This window comes from Chelonoidis abingdonii, chromosome 6 (genome assembly GCF_003597395.2).
Source record: "Chelonoidis abingdonii isolate Lonesome George chromosome 6, CheloAbing_2.0, whole genome shotgun sequence".
Lineage (NCBI taxonomy): Eukaryota > Metazoa > Chordata > Testudines > Testudinidae > Chelonoidis > Chelonoidis abingdonii.
Window position 1 is genome coordinate 35245395 of NC_133774.1, and position 17454 is coordinate 35262848.

The following is a 17454-nucleotide window of genomic DNA, read 5'->3' on the forward strand; positions in this document are numbered from 1 at the left end:
AAAGACCTGCAAGTCTGCTATTGCTAAGTCTTAGAAATCATGTAAACACCTTTTAGAAAAAGAGTGAATTCCCACTAAAAATAAAATTAAGGGAAATCAAACATACTGAAAAGGCAGTAAGGAAGTTGGTGCTGGAAGATATAAGAAATCTGATTCTACATACTTCCTGAACATGCAACTGCCAATTATTTCAATGGACTTGAAAACTTCAGGATTGCATTTAGTCTGGAAATGGTCAAACAACCATGTTGTGTATTTCTGTTATTTCCCTCTCTCTGTTATTTCCCTCTTACCTATCTCCCTTGTTCATCTGCACAAAATCAGCAGGACTACAGAGCAGGCTCATTTGGAGTTTTTTTTGTTTTGTTTTTTTTTGTGGTGGTAGGGATGCAAGAGAGGATTATTTAATATGTATCTTGCTCTTCCTAAAGTATATTTGGATAAAATTAAGTTCCTGTAAGTGATCTATGTCCAATCAATGCTTCCAATTAAGTTCCAAGTGGAAAGGTGTTTACATCATTTAAAAAAAAAAAAAAGATATACTACCTGAGAATCTCGGAAGAAAGGCCAGGACTCAAATGGTCTTTTCTATTCTAAAGATGGCTGCCATAGAGGACAACGGAGTCATTTTCTCAGAGAAGTCTACTTCTTACCAGTATGTTGATAGAAAGATTTCAGCCTCCACGGCTCCACTGTCTTATTTCACAGGCACTAAATTCACACAATACTTTGCGTGAAGTGCCAGTTTTTGAATACCAGTATGAGTCACTGCACTATAATCACACAAACCTTCTATTACAAGAGCACAGATCATTCCATCCCCCATAAATTAGTTCTAACATTTGACTAGTTTAGACCCAGAGATAAACTTAATCCCCCTTTCCTCAATCTACGCATGAGAGAGGAACATATTCTTATCAAGGGTCAGATTTACAAGCCATGATCTTTACGTGTCTCTCACTCCTATTGCCACTTTTCTATTTCTTTGTGGGAAATAAATTTTCCAAACATCTGGATCTCTTCTTTCCTCCATAATCTAATGAGCAATACTTTATGGGCTGTATATCATGTAGAAATACTGTATATTACTGTAGTGTAACTGTAGTTACACACACCATACTGAAAGGAAAGTGGATAAAAGAATGGGCATTTCCTAAAATGTTCTTTTTGGTTACCTGATTTTGTTTCATCTTTCTCATGATGAAAAGCAGAACCAGCAAAATCTACACGTTGTACAGTCTGTTTAAAAACTTTTCACCTCATGATCTAAACTTCTCTCACTAACAGATTATCTGATTAAAGGCTCCACTAGTAGATAAATTTATCTTGCCTACAGGCGTGAATGAGAGTGCATCTGCAAACTTACAATAATGTTTATATACCGGTCTCCTTCACAGCTCAATTATCTATACCAAGGAAGGTTTTTAATGAATTCATCTGCCTTCTGTAGTTTGAAAGGGGAAAATCCCTAGATATTTCCAGTTTCTCACATAAACCAGTAATTTTAAAGGGGTCTATTAGAGTACACTTTCCTCCTGAAAGAAGTACTCTTGAGAACCTGTCATATGGTACACCATGTTCTTTTAAACTCTCTGAACAAGGTTTTACTTACTATTCTGCAAAGTTTGCAACAAGTCTTGGCAAACCTACCATTTCACACTAGAAACACGAGACCAGACATTTAGAATCCTAAAGAGTAAAGTTTGAGAAGTAGCCATTTTCAAGTTTAAGTCACATTTAACATTTTATACTACTAACCCTTTAAAATCTATATTATATTCAAGTCTTGCCTATTTTAACAAGGGAAACAAAGGGGAATTTTTTTTTTTTAAGGGGACAATTTTGTTGACAGAGGCTATTTCATTCTGAGCCATTAGACTCAGTTCTAATTTATTAACTAATCCTTTACTGACAGTAATACGAGACAATTATTAGAACCATAGCAAAAGAATACATAGTTTCTACTGGTCAACTCAGTTGTCCCCCACCTTTTCGCCTGGCGGGCGCCAGATGAAGGACCGTGGTGGCGGTTGAGCTTCCGCCAAAATGCCACCAAAATCCGGCAGCATTTCAGCAGATGCTCGACTGCCAGCCAGGATGCGGGCGCATTTAGATGCCCCCACGGGTGCCATGGCGCCTGCGGTCACCGCACTGGGGACCCCTGGCTCAACTTTTTAGAGCACTCATGTATAGCTGTACAAAATTTGATTTGCTAACAAATAATACAATCAATATAGTAATCCCTGTGCTATACATATTAGCAGTAAACTCACTTTTCCATTTTTCATATCTGCTACATATGCTTGTAATGCCAGACTAACTGCATTAGAAGTGGTCAAGGGAATAAAATGAGACGTTTCTGCTAAAATGATAGGCAGTGAAATAGTTAATTTTGACATCTGGACTGACATCCTTAAGTTTTAGTATTAATCGTTCATTGAATTGAATGGGCAGTTCACATCTGTCAGAGCTATTTTAAGCTCCGTGCAAATGCAGGAAGGCATCACTACATTGGTTACATTCTAATCACATTTCTAAGGCGTCCTTCTCAAACTCAGGGACTTCAGTGCTAGGAACTAACTTAAACAAAAGCTTGGACTCTAGAGCATAATTCTATGGCAACTGGTGGATATACAGGGGATGAGTAACTACAGAGCACAGAGGATCCCGTTCCTGATACATACTATGGATAGAGTTTCTAGAAGATGAAAGTATATTGTGAATTTGTAAAGCTATCCAAATAAGCATTTTAGGGTAAATGTGCTCAACATGAATTACATTACCAAGAAAAAATAGAAATATATAACTAGAGCTGGGAGAAATATTTCACAGTTAACATCTGGCTACACAGAGCTATTCCTGAATAGCTATTCCTAATTAATTATTCTTGGCTAACTCAGTGTGTGGACGTACTTATTCTGGAACGGCAGTACCTTATTCCAAATTAGTTGATTATGCTAATTTGCAACAAGCTATTCTGATTCCAGAGCATCTACCATGGAGTTAATCAGGAACAGTTAACCTGATTTTAATTCACACCCTATCTTAATCTGGATTAATTTTCTTGTGCAGACAAGCTCTCAGGGAAACAGGCTAAAAACATACCCTGGATTTGCGGAAAGCAAAGCAAACATATAATTTCAACTCTATTTCTGATTTTTCCATAAAAAGGCAGTTTTTTCAAGCAAAAGCTACTATTAGTCTGATCAGACCTTTCTTTCCTTTTTTGGGGGAGACAGAAGGGAAAGAGAACCCCAGACCTGAACACTTTCGAAGTCTGGTGTAATTCAATCAGATGCAAACTTTTTGACTTGAACCCATATTATTTCTTTTTCCATCAGCGTACAATACTGAGTTTTGTGATGACACTGGCTCTGATTAAAAAAAAAAAAAAAAAAAAAAAAAAAAAAGGAAAGCAGGATTTTTCCAGGGCTTCATTAAAACTTGTTAATGAATTTCACAGTAAGACTGAGAATTACTATGTTATTTTGTAAAGTGCAAACACCATTGAATATTTCCCATTTCACATCATAAACTTAGCAATCAGAAAACTTGTAATTTCCAATATTTAATTTGTACCAGAAACTCACTTACCCTTCTGTACATTATGGGTGCCTGTGATTGGGCACCAGATATGATTGTGATTCGCCTCATGGAAAAAACATTGGGAATTTGTAAAAGGGTAGACAACGATCAGAGCTAAGAAGGACTTGGGGAAGATCCTGGAACTTTTCCCAGAAGTAAAAATTGCCTGGTCTGACAATGTACGGTATGGCAGGGAGCTGTGAAGCCACTTTGAGTTAACAATGCTAGGAGGTACGTGAATAGGGAGGTGGCCAAATTCATGGGGCTATAATGGGTTGGTAATTTCACATCCAGAGATAGTATATGGGGCACCAGAATTATTCAGGGTGGAGGAGGTCCAACTGTTAAGACTTGGGAGTTAACATGTTTTTGGCCGATATTAAAGTCGTATTAGATGTCTGGGAACCCAGATAGATATGGGGGGAGGCAGCCAAGCTAATTACTGGCATTTCCTTATGGCAAATGTCCAGTATAAGAACTCCATAGGGAAGGGATACAGTGATCAGATTAAACCCTTTACCAATCCATTTTAAGGTGCAGAAATGGAGGTGGGGCTCCTATGACTGATATGGCAGGCAGCCAACTCTCCCCTCCCTTATAGCCCCCCCCCCTCGAATAATCCTCATTCAAAGCATGGGGGATGGTGAGATCCCAGTATGGGTTGTGGGAAGGCTCCCAGAAGAGGGGTGTGTGTGTGTGTGTGTGTGTGTGTGTGTGTGTGTGTGTGTGTGTGTGTGTGTGTGTGTGTGTGTGTGTGTGTGTGTGTGTGTGTAGAAATGACTATAGAATTACTTGTACTGTACACTTCTATCTGCCTGGTACTTCCAGACATTTAAGAATAAAGTTGTGGCCTAATTAAAATCAAATCCAGTGTCTCTTGCCCTTCTTCTGGCATGACCGGACACAAGACATTGTACAGGTAAGGCTGCTGGTATGCTGAAACCAATATTGACTCATTGTTTCCTTGTACTTGCCTGTCTGTCTATGTCAGTTGTCTTTTGTCATATACTTATATTATAAACTGTTTGGGGGCGGGGTGGTCTTTTTTCTGTTTGTACAGCATCTAGCACAATGGTAATACAAATAATAAATAAAACACCACCACTGTCAGGGCTTCCAATAACTGGAGAATGATCAACAGGGGCAAACATGTTCTCATCTTTCAGTCATACAAAAGATCGGCAGTTTGGAAAGGTCATGACTAGGATGTCCTGGGATCATAAATAAAGAATTGCTACCTCAAGTTATACAACTACTGGGGGAACTGCATGCATACTGGTATAGCATTGGATGTGTGTAAAGCAGGACATATATTTATAACTGTAGGTATAAATGTATACCTGTGTGCACATCAGACAAAACCAGACAGCCTTTTCCCAGAGGAGAAAACTTAGAATCCAGATAGACATTTACTGAATTTCAGTCCACAAGATCACCAGCACATTCCTGTTGTCTAGACCAAGGGTTCTCAAACTGCGGGTCGGAACCCCTCAGGGGGTCGCAAGTTTATAACATGGCGGGCCGCGAGCTGTCAGCCTCCACCCCAAACCCTGCTTTGCCTCTAGCATTTAGAATAGTATTAAATATATAAAGAAGTGTTTTTAATGTATAAGCAGGGTTCACACTCAGAGGCTTGCTATCTGAAAGGGGTCAGCAGTACAAAAGTCTGAGAACCCTTGGTCTAGACCATGGTGATGAACTTGGATTTGGCTCAGTGTGATCAATGAATGCCAGAACAACATAACAAGGGGCTGATAATACAGCAGCACTAGTAGTATTAATAGGAAATACTTAGTGGTCTTTTTTAAACTCTTGTTTTGAAAAAATTTCTAGCTAGTAAATGCCTTCCTTGCCTGGGAGGTTTCAGCTCAGTTCATGCAGCAATACCAAAGTCAATCAATAACTTTGTGAAGACGCAGAACAGCAGGAACAAGATGTAAAACAGGCACTAAAACAATAATGTCAAATATCAGAGAGGTAGCTGTGTTAATCTGGATCTGTAAAAGCAGCAGAGTTCTGTGGCACCATATAGACTAACAGAAGTATTGGACCCTGAGCTTTCATGGGTGAATACCCACTTCGTTGGTATTCACTCACAAAAGCTCATGCTCCAATACTTCTGTTAGTCTATATGGTGCCACAGAACTCTGCTGCTTTTAAAATAATAATGTAATTCTTTCCATTAGTATTTTTATATATTTATAATGACAAGTGTCCTTTTACAGGTCTATCTTCACTAAGACGACATGTTTGGTTACTACTTACCAAATTAAACTCATTTTCTATTCTCAAAAATCAATCTTGTCCAACAAATTCCATATTAATTAATGCTATTATCCCTTAGCAATTTTCTTTACGTGGTTACGACACACATCTATTCCATCATAATGAGATTATGTAAAACATGTATTCTGTTTATCTGAATAACAAAAATTGCTGTTTAGAAGTTTACTGCTGTTTGCCAGTGATTCTTCTAAATATTCATAACTAAGTCACCACTCAGTCTGAAGATACTTTCTGCAATTAAAAAAGTTTAACTATTTTAAGTAACTTATAGAATTAGCATGATTCAGAAAGTTTGTTGATAATTGAACAGTTGATTACAGAAAGACATGTCAGTGCACATACAGCAGCCAGATAAATTATGCACATCTGGATTACTTCTGGCAAGAAACACAGCTGAGTGTCTAAAGCCAAGATTACCAATCTGTCACTAACAAGATGTACATTTATTTAAAAAAACGTCAAGGACTTAGTCATATTTTCTATTTCTTCATAAACTTTCCAATTCTGCATAAGGCAGCAAACAGGTGACAAAATACATTGCTCAAATAGCCAAAGGCTGTATAAACAGAAATAATTGTGACTTTCACACACATATAGTAGAATATTCATAATTTGAAGTCAACTGTACTGTTCATTAGTATGGTACATTAAAAATTTAGCATAAAAAATGATGTGTGATCAACATTTTAACAGAACCAACCTCAACATTTAGGTGAAAAGAGTTAATAAATCAGAATCAAAGAAATTACCAGAGAAAAATTACCACCATAATCAAACTCATAGTAGCAAATGTTTACATTTATACATAATTTGACATAGGAAATGTGTCCTTCCATGTCTAATACTCATGGGCAAAATCAAAGTAACCAATATTAGTGGTAGATGAAACCTATGGCATTAGACAGTTGCCCCAGGATGGCTGTTTCCTCAAACAAGTTTTTCTTGTTTGGTTTCCTAATTCAGTTAGCAGTCTTATTTGCAGTCTTAGCACATAGACCAAAGTTTGGCATAGACAATGTAGTCCCTTCTCAGCCACACAGGATTGTTCAACCAAATTTACAACATGTTGACAGTACAGCATGGAAGTCTGCATTAGCTCTACCTAGACTGTAGTTCTGTGGATAAATGAATGGTTTCAGTCTCCTGAACTCCTTACTCTGGTAACTTTCATAAGCATTATATTCACTTTTTTCTTTTTTTTTTTAAAAAAGGTACTGAGGTAGTTAAGACTTTGCAGTCCATCTACTGCAGTCTCTGCCATATGCAAAACTGGCAGAGAAGTCTTTGTAAGTATGATCTTTGAATGTCTCCTTAGATGGAACTTGCACAACTGAATTTGAAGGCTACTTTAATATTTTAACAGGTTTTACTGCTAAATTTCCCTCTCCATCCAAATGTTTAACAATCCTTTCCTTTATCTAGTTTCATGTCACTGCTCTCAATAACTTCTTACCAGCACAATTCCACCAGCTCTCTGCCAAACTAATCCCCTTTAGATAAGGGAAGACATTTTATTCCTTACTCTCTTCATACTCACGATCTATACATATTTATTTGTCTTATTTTCTTTTGTAAATTCTTCAAAGTCATTTACTGACAGTTAATGAAAAGAGAGTGCCTAAAAACAAGAGTTTAACTCCACCTTACTTTTTCTGTTATAAAAATAGTAACTCTCTAAATTTAAAACCACACAATTTAAAAAAAAAGACAATAGTATATAAAATATAAGTTACCATAAAATACAGTTCTAAGACTGCTCAGTAAATCTACAGTATGTAATTTATCTTGAAATTTAAGTACAAAACTGAAAACTGAATATTAATGTTATGAGTTTAATGTTTGTTTTTGTCAGATTCTTTTCCTTTCAAGTGAGTGGTGTTTTACGAATGAAAAATATGCACAGACTTTCATACGACAATGTTGTGTTGATGGGTAGAAAACCACCTGTCTGCTCTTTTTTCTGACTTTATTTTTAGTTAAATGACAGTTAGCTTTGCATAACTTAGTAATATAAAACTCTTAATGACTTACTCATACCCATAAACTAAAAGTCATCATTTAAGACTAACATGGACAGACAGATTATGTAAGAGAAAGTCTTTATAAATGAAAGTGGTATGAGCTAACACTTCCTTTAGGGACCAATAGTTACATTAGTCAGAGCTGTTTCTCTCATAGTGGCAATGAGTAACAGCCAAAAATCCCTCCAGAGCAATCTGTACAAACAAATAATTCAGAAGAATACATACTGAAACATCTCTGTGGTTAAAAGCCTTTACACTTTTTGAACCATTCAAACTAGTCCTGTAGACAACTAATTATATGTAAGTTTAGAGCAACCCCTATTTTAAGGCTTCCCAACACTTTCCTTTTTTTGCAAACCTTTTTTGAGAAGCTCAAAGACATCCATTATCGGCAGCAAACAAACTCTGGGGCTAGAAAAGTGCTTTTTCTTTATCCCACAAAATTTTAAATTGCCATATACCTGTTGTGGCTTGCATTCTTCAAGAAAATTTAGGCAAAATGTTAAAATAATGGCTGAAAATGAACATTCTAAAGAGCAAGGCAAGTGCCCAGGCTAAATCAGTGACGGCAGCATATCCCTATACTGGGAATGCTGGGAGCTGATGGTGACTCTGTAGTGACAAGAGCTCGGAGACAACCAAGCTAGGTTGTACTGACTCCATAGCCTTGACCCAACACATGGCCTCAGTATCCCATATCTTTGCTCAGGGCCTTCAAATGGAACCCATCATTTCCTAGGGTGAGGAGGACAGCTGGATCCCCTGACCACACCCTCTGGATAGGGCACATACCAGCAGCCCATCCCCTCTCTGAGCTAAAAGCTAATGTAGTCAGCCCTGGAGATGCACAGTATTGAAGGCTCAGGATACAACACTGCTGCTGATGCATGATGTGGAGATTGCTCTTGTTTCACATAATTTTCACCTTTTTCCTTTTAAAAAATACTTTTAAAATCGTTTATTTTGTGTATGTAATTTTCTAAGTTAATTAGATTGGAAAAGTCAAAACTTGGAAGTTAAGAAATGACAGATTTACAGTTGCCTTGCGATTTTATTTTTTATTTGCCTCTTTGTGCATATACGTTATGATACATATCTTTAATATCAATTTTTAATATTTATTTGCTATCCATATGAATCTAATTACATGAAATGGATTGTAGTATTTATTCCTTATTACTCCAGCCTTTGTACTTCAAAATTAAACTCTGCAAAAGCTCATACCACCAAAATCCTTGGCATGTGATCTATAGAGAGTAGTCAATTGTTAAAGGTGAGGCATCTTTTTTTCCTCTCCTCTCCACAAATCTCAATAGAACAGCTTTGGACTTTAGGCTAAAGTTATTCAGGACAGATCAACTAGTGTAAATGGGCATAGCTCCACTAGCTGCACTGATTTACATAAGGTGAGGACCAGGCTCATTTATTTTTGTCCCTCAATAACTCTCTCTTATTCCTTGTTGTGGAATTTTCTTGCTACCAAAGATAGTCCAAAATACAATGTTTATCCAGAGCATTTAATATCCAGTGCAAAATCAATATAGGTAAGAGGCCTCAACAATCAAACTTTTAGCTTGTGGGTACGAGTAAGTCATTAAGAGTTTTGCATTATTAAGTTATGCAAAGGTAACTCATTTCACTAAAAATAAAGTCAGAAAAAAAAGAACCAGCAGCTGGTTTTCTAGCCATCAACACAACATCATCATATGAAAATCTGCACTTAGTTTTCATTCATAAAACACCACTCACTTGAAAGGAAAAGAAACAGACAAAAACAAAGATCTTACAACATTAATTGCATGACTAACCAATGAAAAAAATTAAAAAGAGCTGAAATGAAATTATGGACATATGTCAAAGACTGATAGCAAAAGATGTACCAGAAACAGAACAAACAACTTAGGGTTCAGAAAAATAAAAAAGGGATCCCAAACAGAACAGAAAAATAAAAATAAAAAATCGGAAAGAAAAACATGAAAGGAGTATAGAAACCAAAGACAAGTTGAGGCATCCAATCAGGGAAAGGCAGGATGTTTTCCCTTCTTGATGCACAATCACATTTCTGGGAAATGTGAAAGCAATATACTATGGCTGTCAGGAGAAGAGAATTCACAACATTTGTAGTACTTCATGTGAGAGTCCTCTAGGAGGTTCACTCAAACAAAGGCCTCTTCGCCATCTCACCTTAAAGCTCACCCTTTTCTACAACTTTGCGAATTTCTGATCATTAATAGTTTACTTCCAATCTTCCGAGAGCCCACTTCTTCATATCTTACTCTTCAGCAACAGTGCACAAAGTAGCTGTACAGAAACTGATATAAGCTTTCCAGTAGCAAAACACTGTCAATGCTTCCCATTGATTACTAAGCCAAGAAGTGGCCCCAGAAAAATCAAACCACGGTCTGCTAAGAGCAGTGTGATCTAGTTGCTAATCCTTTAGCCAACAGGCTATGAAATGCTGAGGGTTTATTACATTTATTTCTTCAAGATTTGAATGGCTATCCCATGACATTGTTATATGATCCATTTTGAGGAGTTACTGATATGGATATGACATGATAGTAGACAACTAGAATGGTACTCAAACTACTGAATGTTATGTTTAACAATCACATCATAAGTAAACTGAAATTTCCAGAGAAAATAAACTAGCTTGTAAAATGGCATTAAGTAATCAATACAGTAAAGTCAGTCTACGGGTAAAGCTTGTCTCCCACATCTTAAATGAACCCTGATAATTCACTTGCATTCATTTATTCAAGCTTCTCTTAATTTCATATCCCTTCTATTATGTTGCAGAACTGTCACGGATGCTCTGAGTTTTATTTTTAACAACTTTGATTCTTCAAGTAAGCCCACAGTTGGTCCAGCTCCACAAAACAAGGTTATATTCTTCTGGAAGAAAAAGTGCATATGCGGAAATTCTGAAAACCATCCGGTGTAGTGCAGTGCTGTAAGGAAACATTTGACAAATTTTCTTGCCAGACACATGTACAAACATATCCTAGTAGATTGTTAAATTCTTCTGAGGTCAGTCACTGAAAAGAATTAAGCACAAATGGCAAGCACAAAATCCCCAAACAGAAATTAAATGGGTAAAAACAAAATTGCATAATAGTGTTCCAGATCAGGTACAATTATGTTACACCTTGGAAAAATGATTACTTTTCCAGGTAAAATGTTATATACCCGTATTAAATGTTTTTACTGAGTGCTTAACACTAATTACTAATGTTCCAGATTTAGAATGAATAGACAAGGAACCTGACTCTAGAAATCAGGTTATTTCACCTAAAACTGATTTCCAGTAAATTCCTAATAGTTTATATCATGCAACAGTAGCTTGTTTTATTGCATAAGTATGTTATGATTCAACCCACTTTAGGTTAATGTCCAGGTATATTGTAATGACTTGAACATTAAAAACTCTCTACCAGCAGAGGGGGACCTCTGTTGTGATTTCTTTCTTTGAAAACATTCAAAAGGTAGTCTTCTAAATCCATTAGTGAATCTCTTGTGCATTCTTATAAGACACATATATGGGACTAAGCAAGTACTCTTCCTTCTCGCAAGCACCCCAAGAAATATAGTTAACAAGCATAAAGCTATACTGCTTGTTTGGTCTATGTTGATCTGATCACACTACGCATCTAAATTTCTGAAGCGATTAGTGTGAAAAGTAACATTACTCTTGTTTTAGGGGAAATGTACTCTATTTCAAGTTTTGTGAGGGTTTTGAGCCATTATTTATAATACCCTGTTAGGTGTTTATAAATTTCCTTTCTCTACTGGAATCTCTGAAGATTTTTCTGGCACATAAACCATCATGTCTCTTCTTGGCTTACGTGGTCTAAGTCTTTAAAAGATTAAAGTCTCAACAGAACTGTGAGCTATTATCACTGTTTTACACATGGGTAGACAAGCACAGAAATCAAGTGACTTCTCTGTGGTTGTAAAGGAAGTCTTTAGCAAATGCAAGGAAAGAACCTGGTTCAGATCTGTGCTTCAGCTATAGTGTATTTGTAATAACTTACTTAATAAGTGACACCATTAGTTTTAGGCCTTAATTTAACTCTCCCAGAAACTCGACCTCACCTCCTTTCCTGCAAATTTTATCAATTGCTAAATGAAGAAACTGAGATTATAAATTAACATTCATAGTGACAAAAAATAACATGTTAGTCTACAAAGGGTGTTTTTTTCTATTAGTCAGTGATGGATTGAAGAGCTATGATCAAAAAAAATTCTCCTTAGACTAAGTAGCATTTTAAATTAAGTCAAATTTTAGGCTTAAAACTAAAATTTGCTTATACTGGGGAATTTTCAGCATTTGGTAGTCAAGCCATTAAAAAGGACTTTTTGTACAACAGTATACACACAGTTTCTTATACACTAAACATAATTTAAATAGATTTCAGACTTAATATACTAAAGGTGTCAACCAAAAATAAAATAATTTTAGCTACAGCTATAAAAATGTTTGTTATTCATCTAGAAATACAAATAGAACTACAAATCAAGAAGCTTGGGCATATCATGCTCCCTTCAGGAAACACACCTTCCATAGTTTCTCATATTCTGCAATATTTGAAGTTTACAAGTGGTCTTAAGGAACAGTTCCAATGCCTTATGGTGACAAACGCATGGATCACCGTGACAAGATTAAAATCAGAGGGGGGTGGGCGGGAGAGAGAATGGACAAAAATATTTTGGCTACATTCGGCATCTCTAGATTTGAATGTTTAACCATGTGTCTCTAATGTGCTCTTCACAGTTTTATTTAAGGACAAAAATAAAGGCTACTTTAAGAGCTAAGAGCTGACATGGTATTGAAAGCTTTAGCAGAGCTGCCCTTCAAAATCCTGGATGGATTATGAATTCATTTTCAGGGGCCAAAAATAATTTCAACAAAAAAGGAGGTTCCTACACTGGATTTTATTTTCTAAAACTTCAGGATTTTGAAGAGCAGCTTTGCTAGAGGTTTCAATACTATGTCAGCTCTCAGCTCCTAAGGTGGTCCTTTATTTTGTATTTAAAGAAATTAGTCACTGTATGATGCATGTTTACCAAAAGCACTTCGATTTTCTTAAAACAAATTACAATTGTTCTTAAATCTCTCTTTCTTTGGTCATAGATATTTGAAACAGAGTTTTGGGGAACACCACCACAGGTGAGTCTGTGGGCCTTTGACAAATATTATTCAATTTTGACAATTTCATATAACAACCAACATATAGACCGCCCTTTTCAGGGCCAATATGAAAGTACAGCCTTGTGAGTTTCTGCTTTTAGCACAGGGGTTCTCAGGCTTTTGTACTGGTGACCCCTTTCACACAGCAAGCCTCTGAGTGTGACCCTCGCTTGTACATTAAAAACACGTTTTTATATATTTAGCAAAGCGGAGTTTGGGGTGGAGGCTGATAGCTCAGGACCCCCCATGTTATAACCTCGCGACCCCCTGAGGGGTCCCAACCCCCAGTCTGTGAACCCTCGTTTTAGCACCTGTCTCATCACGTAAAGGTTTAGTATGTCCCTGCAATACTCAATCTGCCTATATTTGTCGTTTCATGAAAGAAAAAAAAAGAAAAAAGATACAAAAGAAGATTCCTTTAACAGAGTTTAGCATTTTTTTGCTCTCAATGCACCCCCCCTTGATTTAAGGTAAAAGGACTACAAAGATGAGTCAGAGAATTCGTGTTTCACATAAACAGCTCTCTCTTCTAGATGGAGGAGGCACACCACAATCTCAGAGATGACTTCTTAAAAGACTAAAAGGACAAATATTTAGATATAATGTGAAAATAAAATGATTCAATTTCCTGCCACCCTGAAATACAGAAAAAGTTGATATGCCCTGACAAAGCCCCATAGTATTATAAACTCTCTGGTTCCTAGGGCCTGTTTGCCTTAAAAAATATAAAGTACAGGCAAATCTGTGTTCTTTGAAAGCTTCTGGTGTTTGATGCTGTTTCATGATTGGCAGAGATTATATTATATTATATTTAAGGTGATACTGAAAGTTTACATATGGAATGTTACTATGTGAACCTCTAAAGCTTAAGGACTGCAAACTGAGCAGGGTTTCCCATGATTACTTGTGACATTTTTACCTCTTCTCTTTTGCAGAGGGTTGATGATCCCACCAAATGGCCTCAAGAGTTTATAGATTCCTAGAACCCACATTAAAGCAGATAAAGATGCTAATAAGCAGCTCAGAGACTACAAGATCTGCCTCTGCCGGAAGGCTCTTTCAGTGGAAGGTTGTTCAGTGGAAACTATAGTTCCTTTCCCCAACCCCTTTTATCAGCCAGAAATTGAGTTGTCAGAACAGGTATAATGGTTGTAGTGATGACACAATCTTCTTATCAGTCCCAACAACAAAAACCACAAAGGAGGAAACATTTTTCAATTTCTTTGAGCATTACAGAGTAGTCATCTAGCTGAACTCCTAAGATGCAATGGTGACTGATGATCCAAGCTTGACTGTCCTACTCTTGTCCGTCTCTATTGAAGGGGCAGGCAGATACACTGTCCAGAGTGCAGCCAGCTGAAAAAGTGTTGAACTTGTGGAATCCTGTGGTGTTTGGCAGGACTTCTGGCAGAGTTTTCCTGGCTTTCTATGGGACTACATAGGCTTCTTGCAGAGCACTTTGTGGAGCCCATGCTGCAAATTCCTTTAATACGTGCCATACTTTTCAGCAACAGTACTTTATATCAAGTCTAACAAATCTCATTTAAACTTGACTCCTAAAGATACACAGAATTCTGTACTGAGAACAGAACAAGCAATTAGGATCCCCTCTCGTGGGCACTGGAAAACTCTGATTCACGTTTAAAGCTTTCCTTTTGAGTTCACTAGAAGTATAGCACTTAACAGACTAGACAGTACAACTTCTCCACTAAACACTAAAAAACAATCTATGAAATTCCCCATTCTGCAGCAACACAAATATGCAAACGATGCCACTATGCAGACTAGCGTAATCACTTTTTGCCTATTAATGAAATCTTAAAGAAACTTTGTAAGCCAGTCAGTACTACATAAATGCTAATAGATCAATGTCTGAACAAGAAGTATACTATATATTTTTCACATGTATAAACCCAACTTGGAAAATGAATAATATATATCAAGAATATAAAAGAACAGCGTAACAAACAATACTTCTATAAAAACAGATGTTTCAAATTAAAATGATCTTGAGAATTATGGACCATTTAAACTCAAGGAGGCTGCAGAGGGACCAATGACAATATTTAACTTTGTAAATTTAACACTTACGTATTGACGTTTCACATGCTCAAAAATCATTGTATGGGAATATTACATCTGCATGTAGTTAATACTATACAACAATTACATGGATTAAATGGACTGTCAACCTGAAATCTAGCAAATTAAAATAAACAAGATAAAAACAGATTCAGATATTACACCTTCCCTGAAGTCCCCAGGCCACTTTTTGTGGGTTTAAAACAAAATTATTCTTTTCTTTCCCCACTTTACTGTGAAAGAGCCACAAAAACTGAGAATATTACGTCCATTCCTTAGCCAATGCCCATTAATGTCAATGGAAAAACTGCCACTGATTTCTATAGGCTTCGAGTCAGGCCCTTTATGGGGAGATCATGAAACTGACGATACATAAAATGTCATCAGATGAACAAAATGAACAACAAGGTAAATAAATGTATTTGTATTTGGGGGAGGGGGAGGAAGATGTTCTTTATGTCACTGAGAAGACATTTTGAAAGTATCTTCCCATTTGTGTTATCTACATATTAAATAATGGAGGGATTCCGCACCAATATCTCATACATTATGACTGTTGGATTTATTTCCAAATGATACAACAAAGAACAAAAACCCACTGAAGAATCCAAACTAACATCAGACTAGTCTGCAAGTCTTTCCTAAAAGTTTCTAAAAGCCTAAGTAGCATCATCCATATTGCTATAGTTAAATTTATGGTAATATTTCCATATAGATTATAACTCTGCAGTAAAAACAGAGACTGACGTACAAATTCTAAGTCTAGAAACACATTTTTAAAGTTAATTTATAGAAAGGTATTTTCAGTACAATTTCAGGAAAATATTTAACAAATATTGTGATTCATTGACCAATTCACTTGATAGTTTTTGCAGCATTTGACCAGTTCTGTAGGTGGCAGAATATTACATATTGAATTATTTGATAAATGTGTTATTTGAATAATGTATATGCCTCAAAAATTTTAAGTGTGTTCAGACAGCTCTAATTTTCAGTTAGGCTGAATATAAACATCCACCCAAAACAGAATCATTTTTACCTACTGGCTAAAATAAATTAATTTAAAAATAGAATTTTTCCAACATAAAAACAGAGAGATGATTCACAGTATTGTCAATGCAGTGATGTGCTTACAAGCACCGCCATAATCCAGGCCATGGTGCTTTGAAGACCGTTTGTCAAGTTCCAGTCAATTCAAAAGCACTGTGATGTTAAATGAAATGGCTGTACCTGGAAACACAGTAAAAATAAAAGATTGTCCAATGGTTAGGGTACTACCCTGGAATTTGGAATCCCAGACTTCAATTCCCTGCTCTAAAACAGTTTGCCCATGAGTTTGTAGGCAAATCTCTTAGACCCAGATTTTTAAAGGTATTTAGGAATTTAATCCCCACTGATTTCAATCTGTCCCCTAGTTTCTGAGTGCCTCAATTCCCTATCTGTAAAGTGGGGATAAGAAGACTTCCTTACATCACAGGGAGTTGTGAGGATAAATATATTAAGATTAGACTCAGACTTTAAGGCCAGAAGAGACCATCATGATCATCTAGTCTGACCTCCTGCACATTGCAGGCCACAGAATATTACCCACCCACCCACTCCTGTAATAGACCCAAAACCTCTGGCTGAGTTACTGAAGTCCTCAAATCATGATTTAAAGACTTCAAGTGACAAAGAATCCACCATATACACCAGTTCAGGGGTAGGCAACCTATGGCACACATGCCGAAGGTGGAACACGAGCTGATTTTCAGTGGCACTCGCACTGCCCAGGTCCTGGTCACCGGTTCGGGGGGCTCTGCATTTTAAATGAAGCTTCTTAAACATTTTAAAAACCTTATTTAACTTTAACAAACAACAATAGTTTACGTATAATAATAGACTACTATAGAAAAAGACCGTCTAAAATACGTTAAATGGGGTGTTTAACATGACTTGGCATGCAAAACCATTAAACTAGAAGTAATAAATGAGGCACTCGGAACACCTCTCTGAAAAGGTTTTGCCCGACCCCCTGCACCTATAAATGGCAAATGACACATGAGGCAGAGAAAGGCAAATCCCCCAGGGTCCTCCTGCCAATCATGCACCCAGGGTAAAAATTCCTCCCAACCCCAAATCTGGTGATCAGTTAGACCCTGAGACCAGACATCCACACAGTCCAAACTACACCTAGGAAAAGTAATTACCTCTGTAGTAAATGTCGAGACAAGCCCTTACCTCATCCTAGTGTCGTCATCAGGGCTGTTTGAAATATTTGCAAGCTAGCAGTTGCCAGATCACACA

General features: G+C 36.8%; 1 protein-coding gene across 7 annotated transcripts in view; it reads right to left on the reverse strand.

Moving 5' to 3' along the window:
- The window catches only part of ARL15 (ARF like GTPase 15), a 357433-nt gene that overhangs the window by 140735 nt on the left and 199244 nt on the right, over positions 1-17454 (reverse strand). Inside the window, exon 5 of one of the 7 annotated variants that reach the window (XM_032785298.2) lies at positions 9994-10846. The exons of the other annotated variants lie outside the window; for them this stretch is intronic. Coding sequence (XP_032641189.1) covers positions 10781-10846 — 66 coding nt within the window. The 3' untranslated portion in view covers positions 9994-10780. Of the gene's footprint in view, positions 1-9993; positions 10847-17454 lie in introns of those variants that run through there. 7 annotated transcript variants of the gene reach the window in all.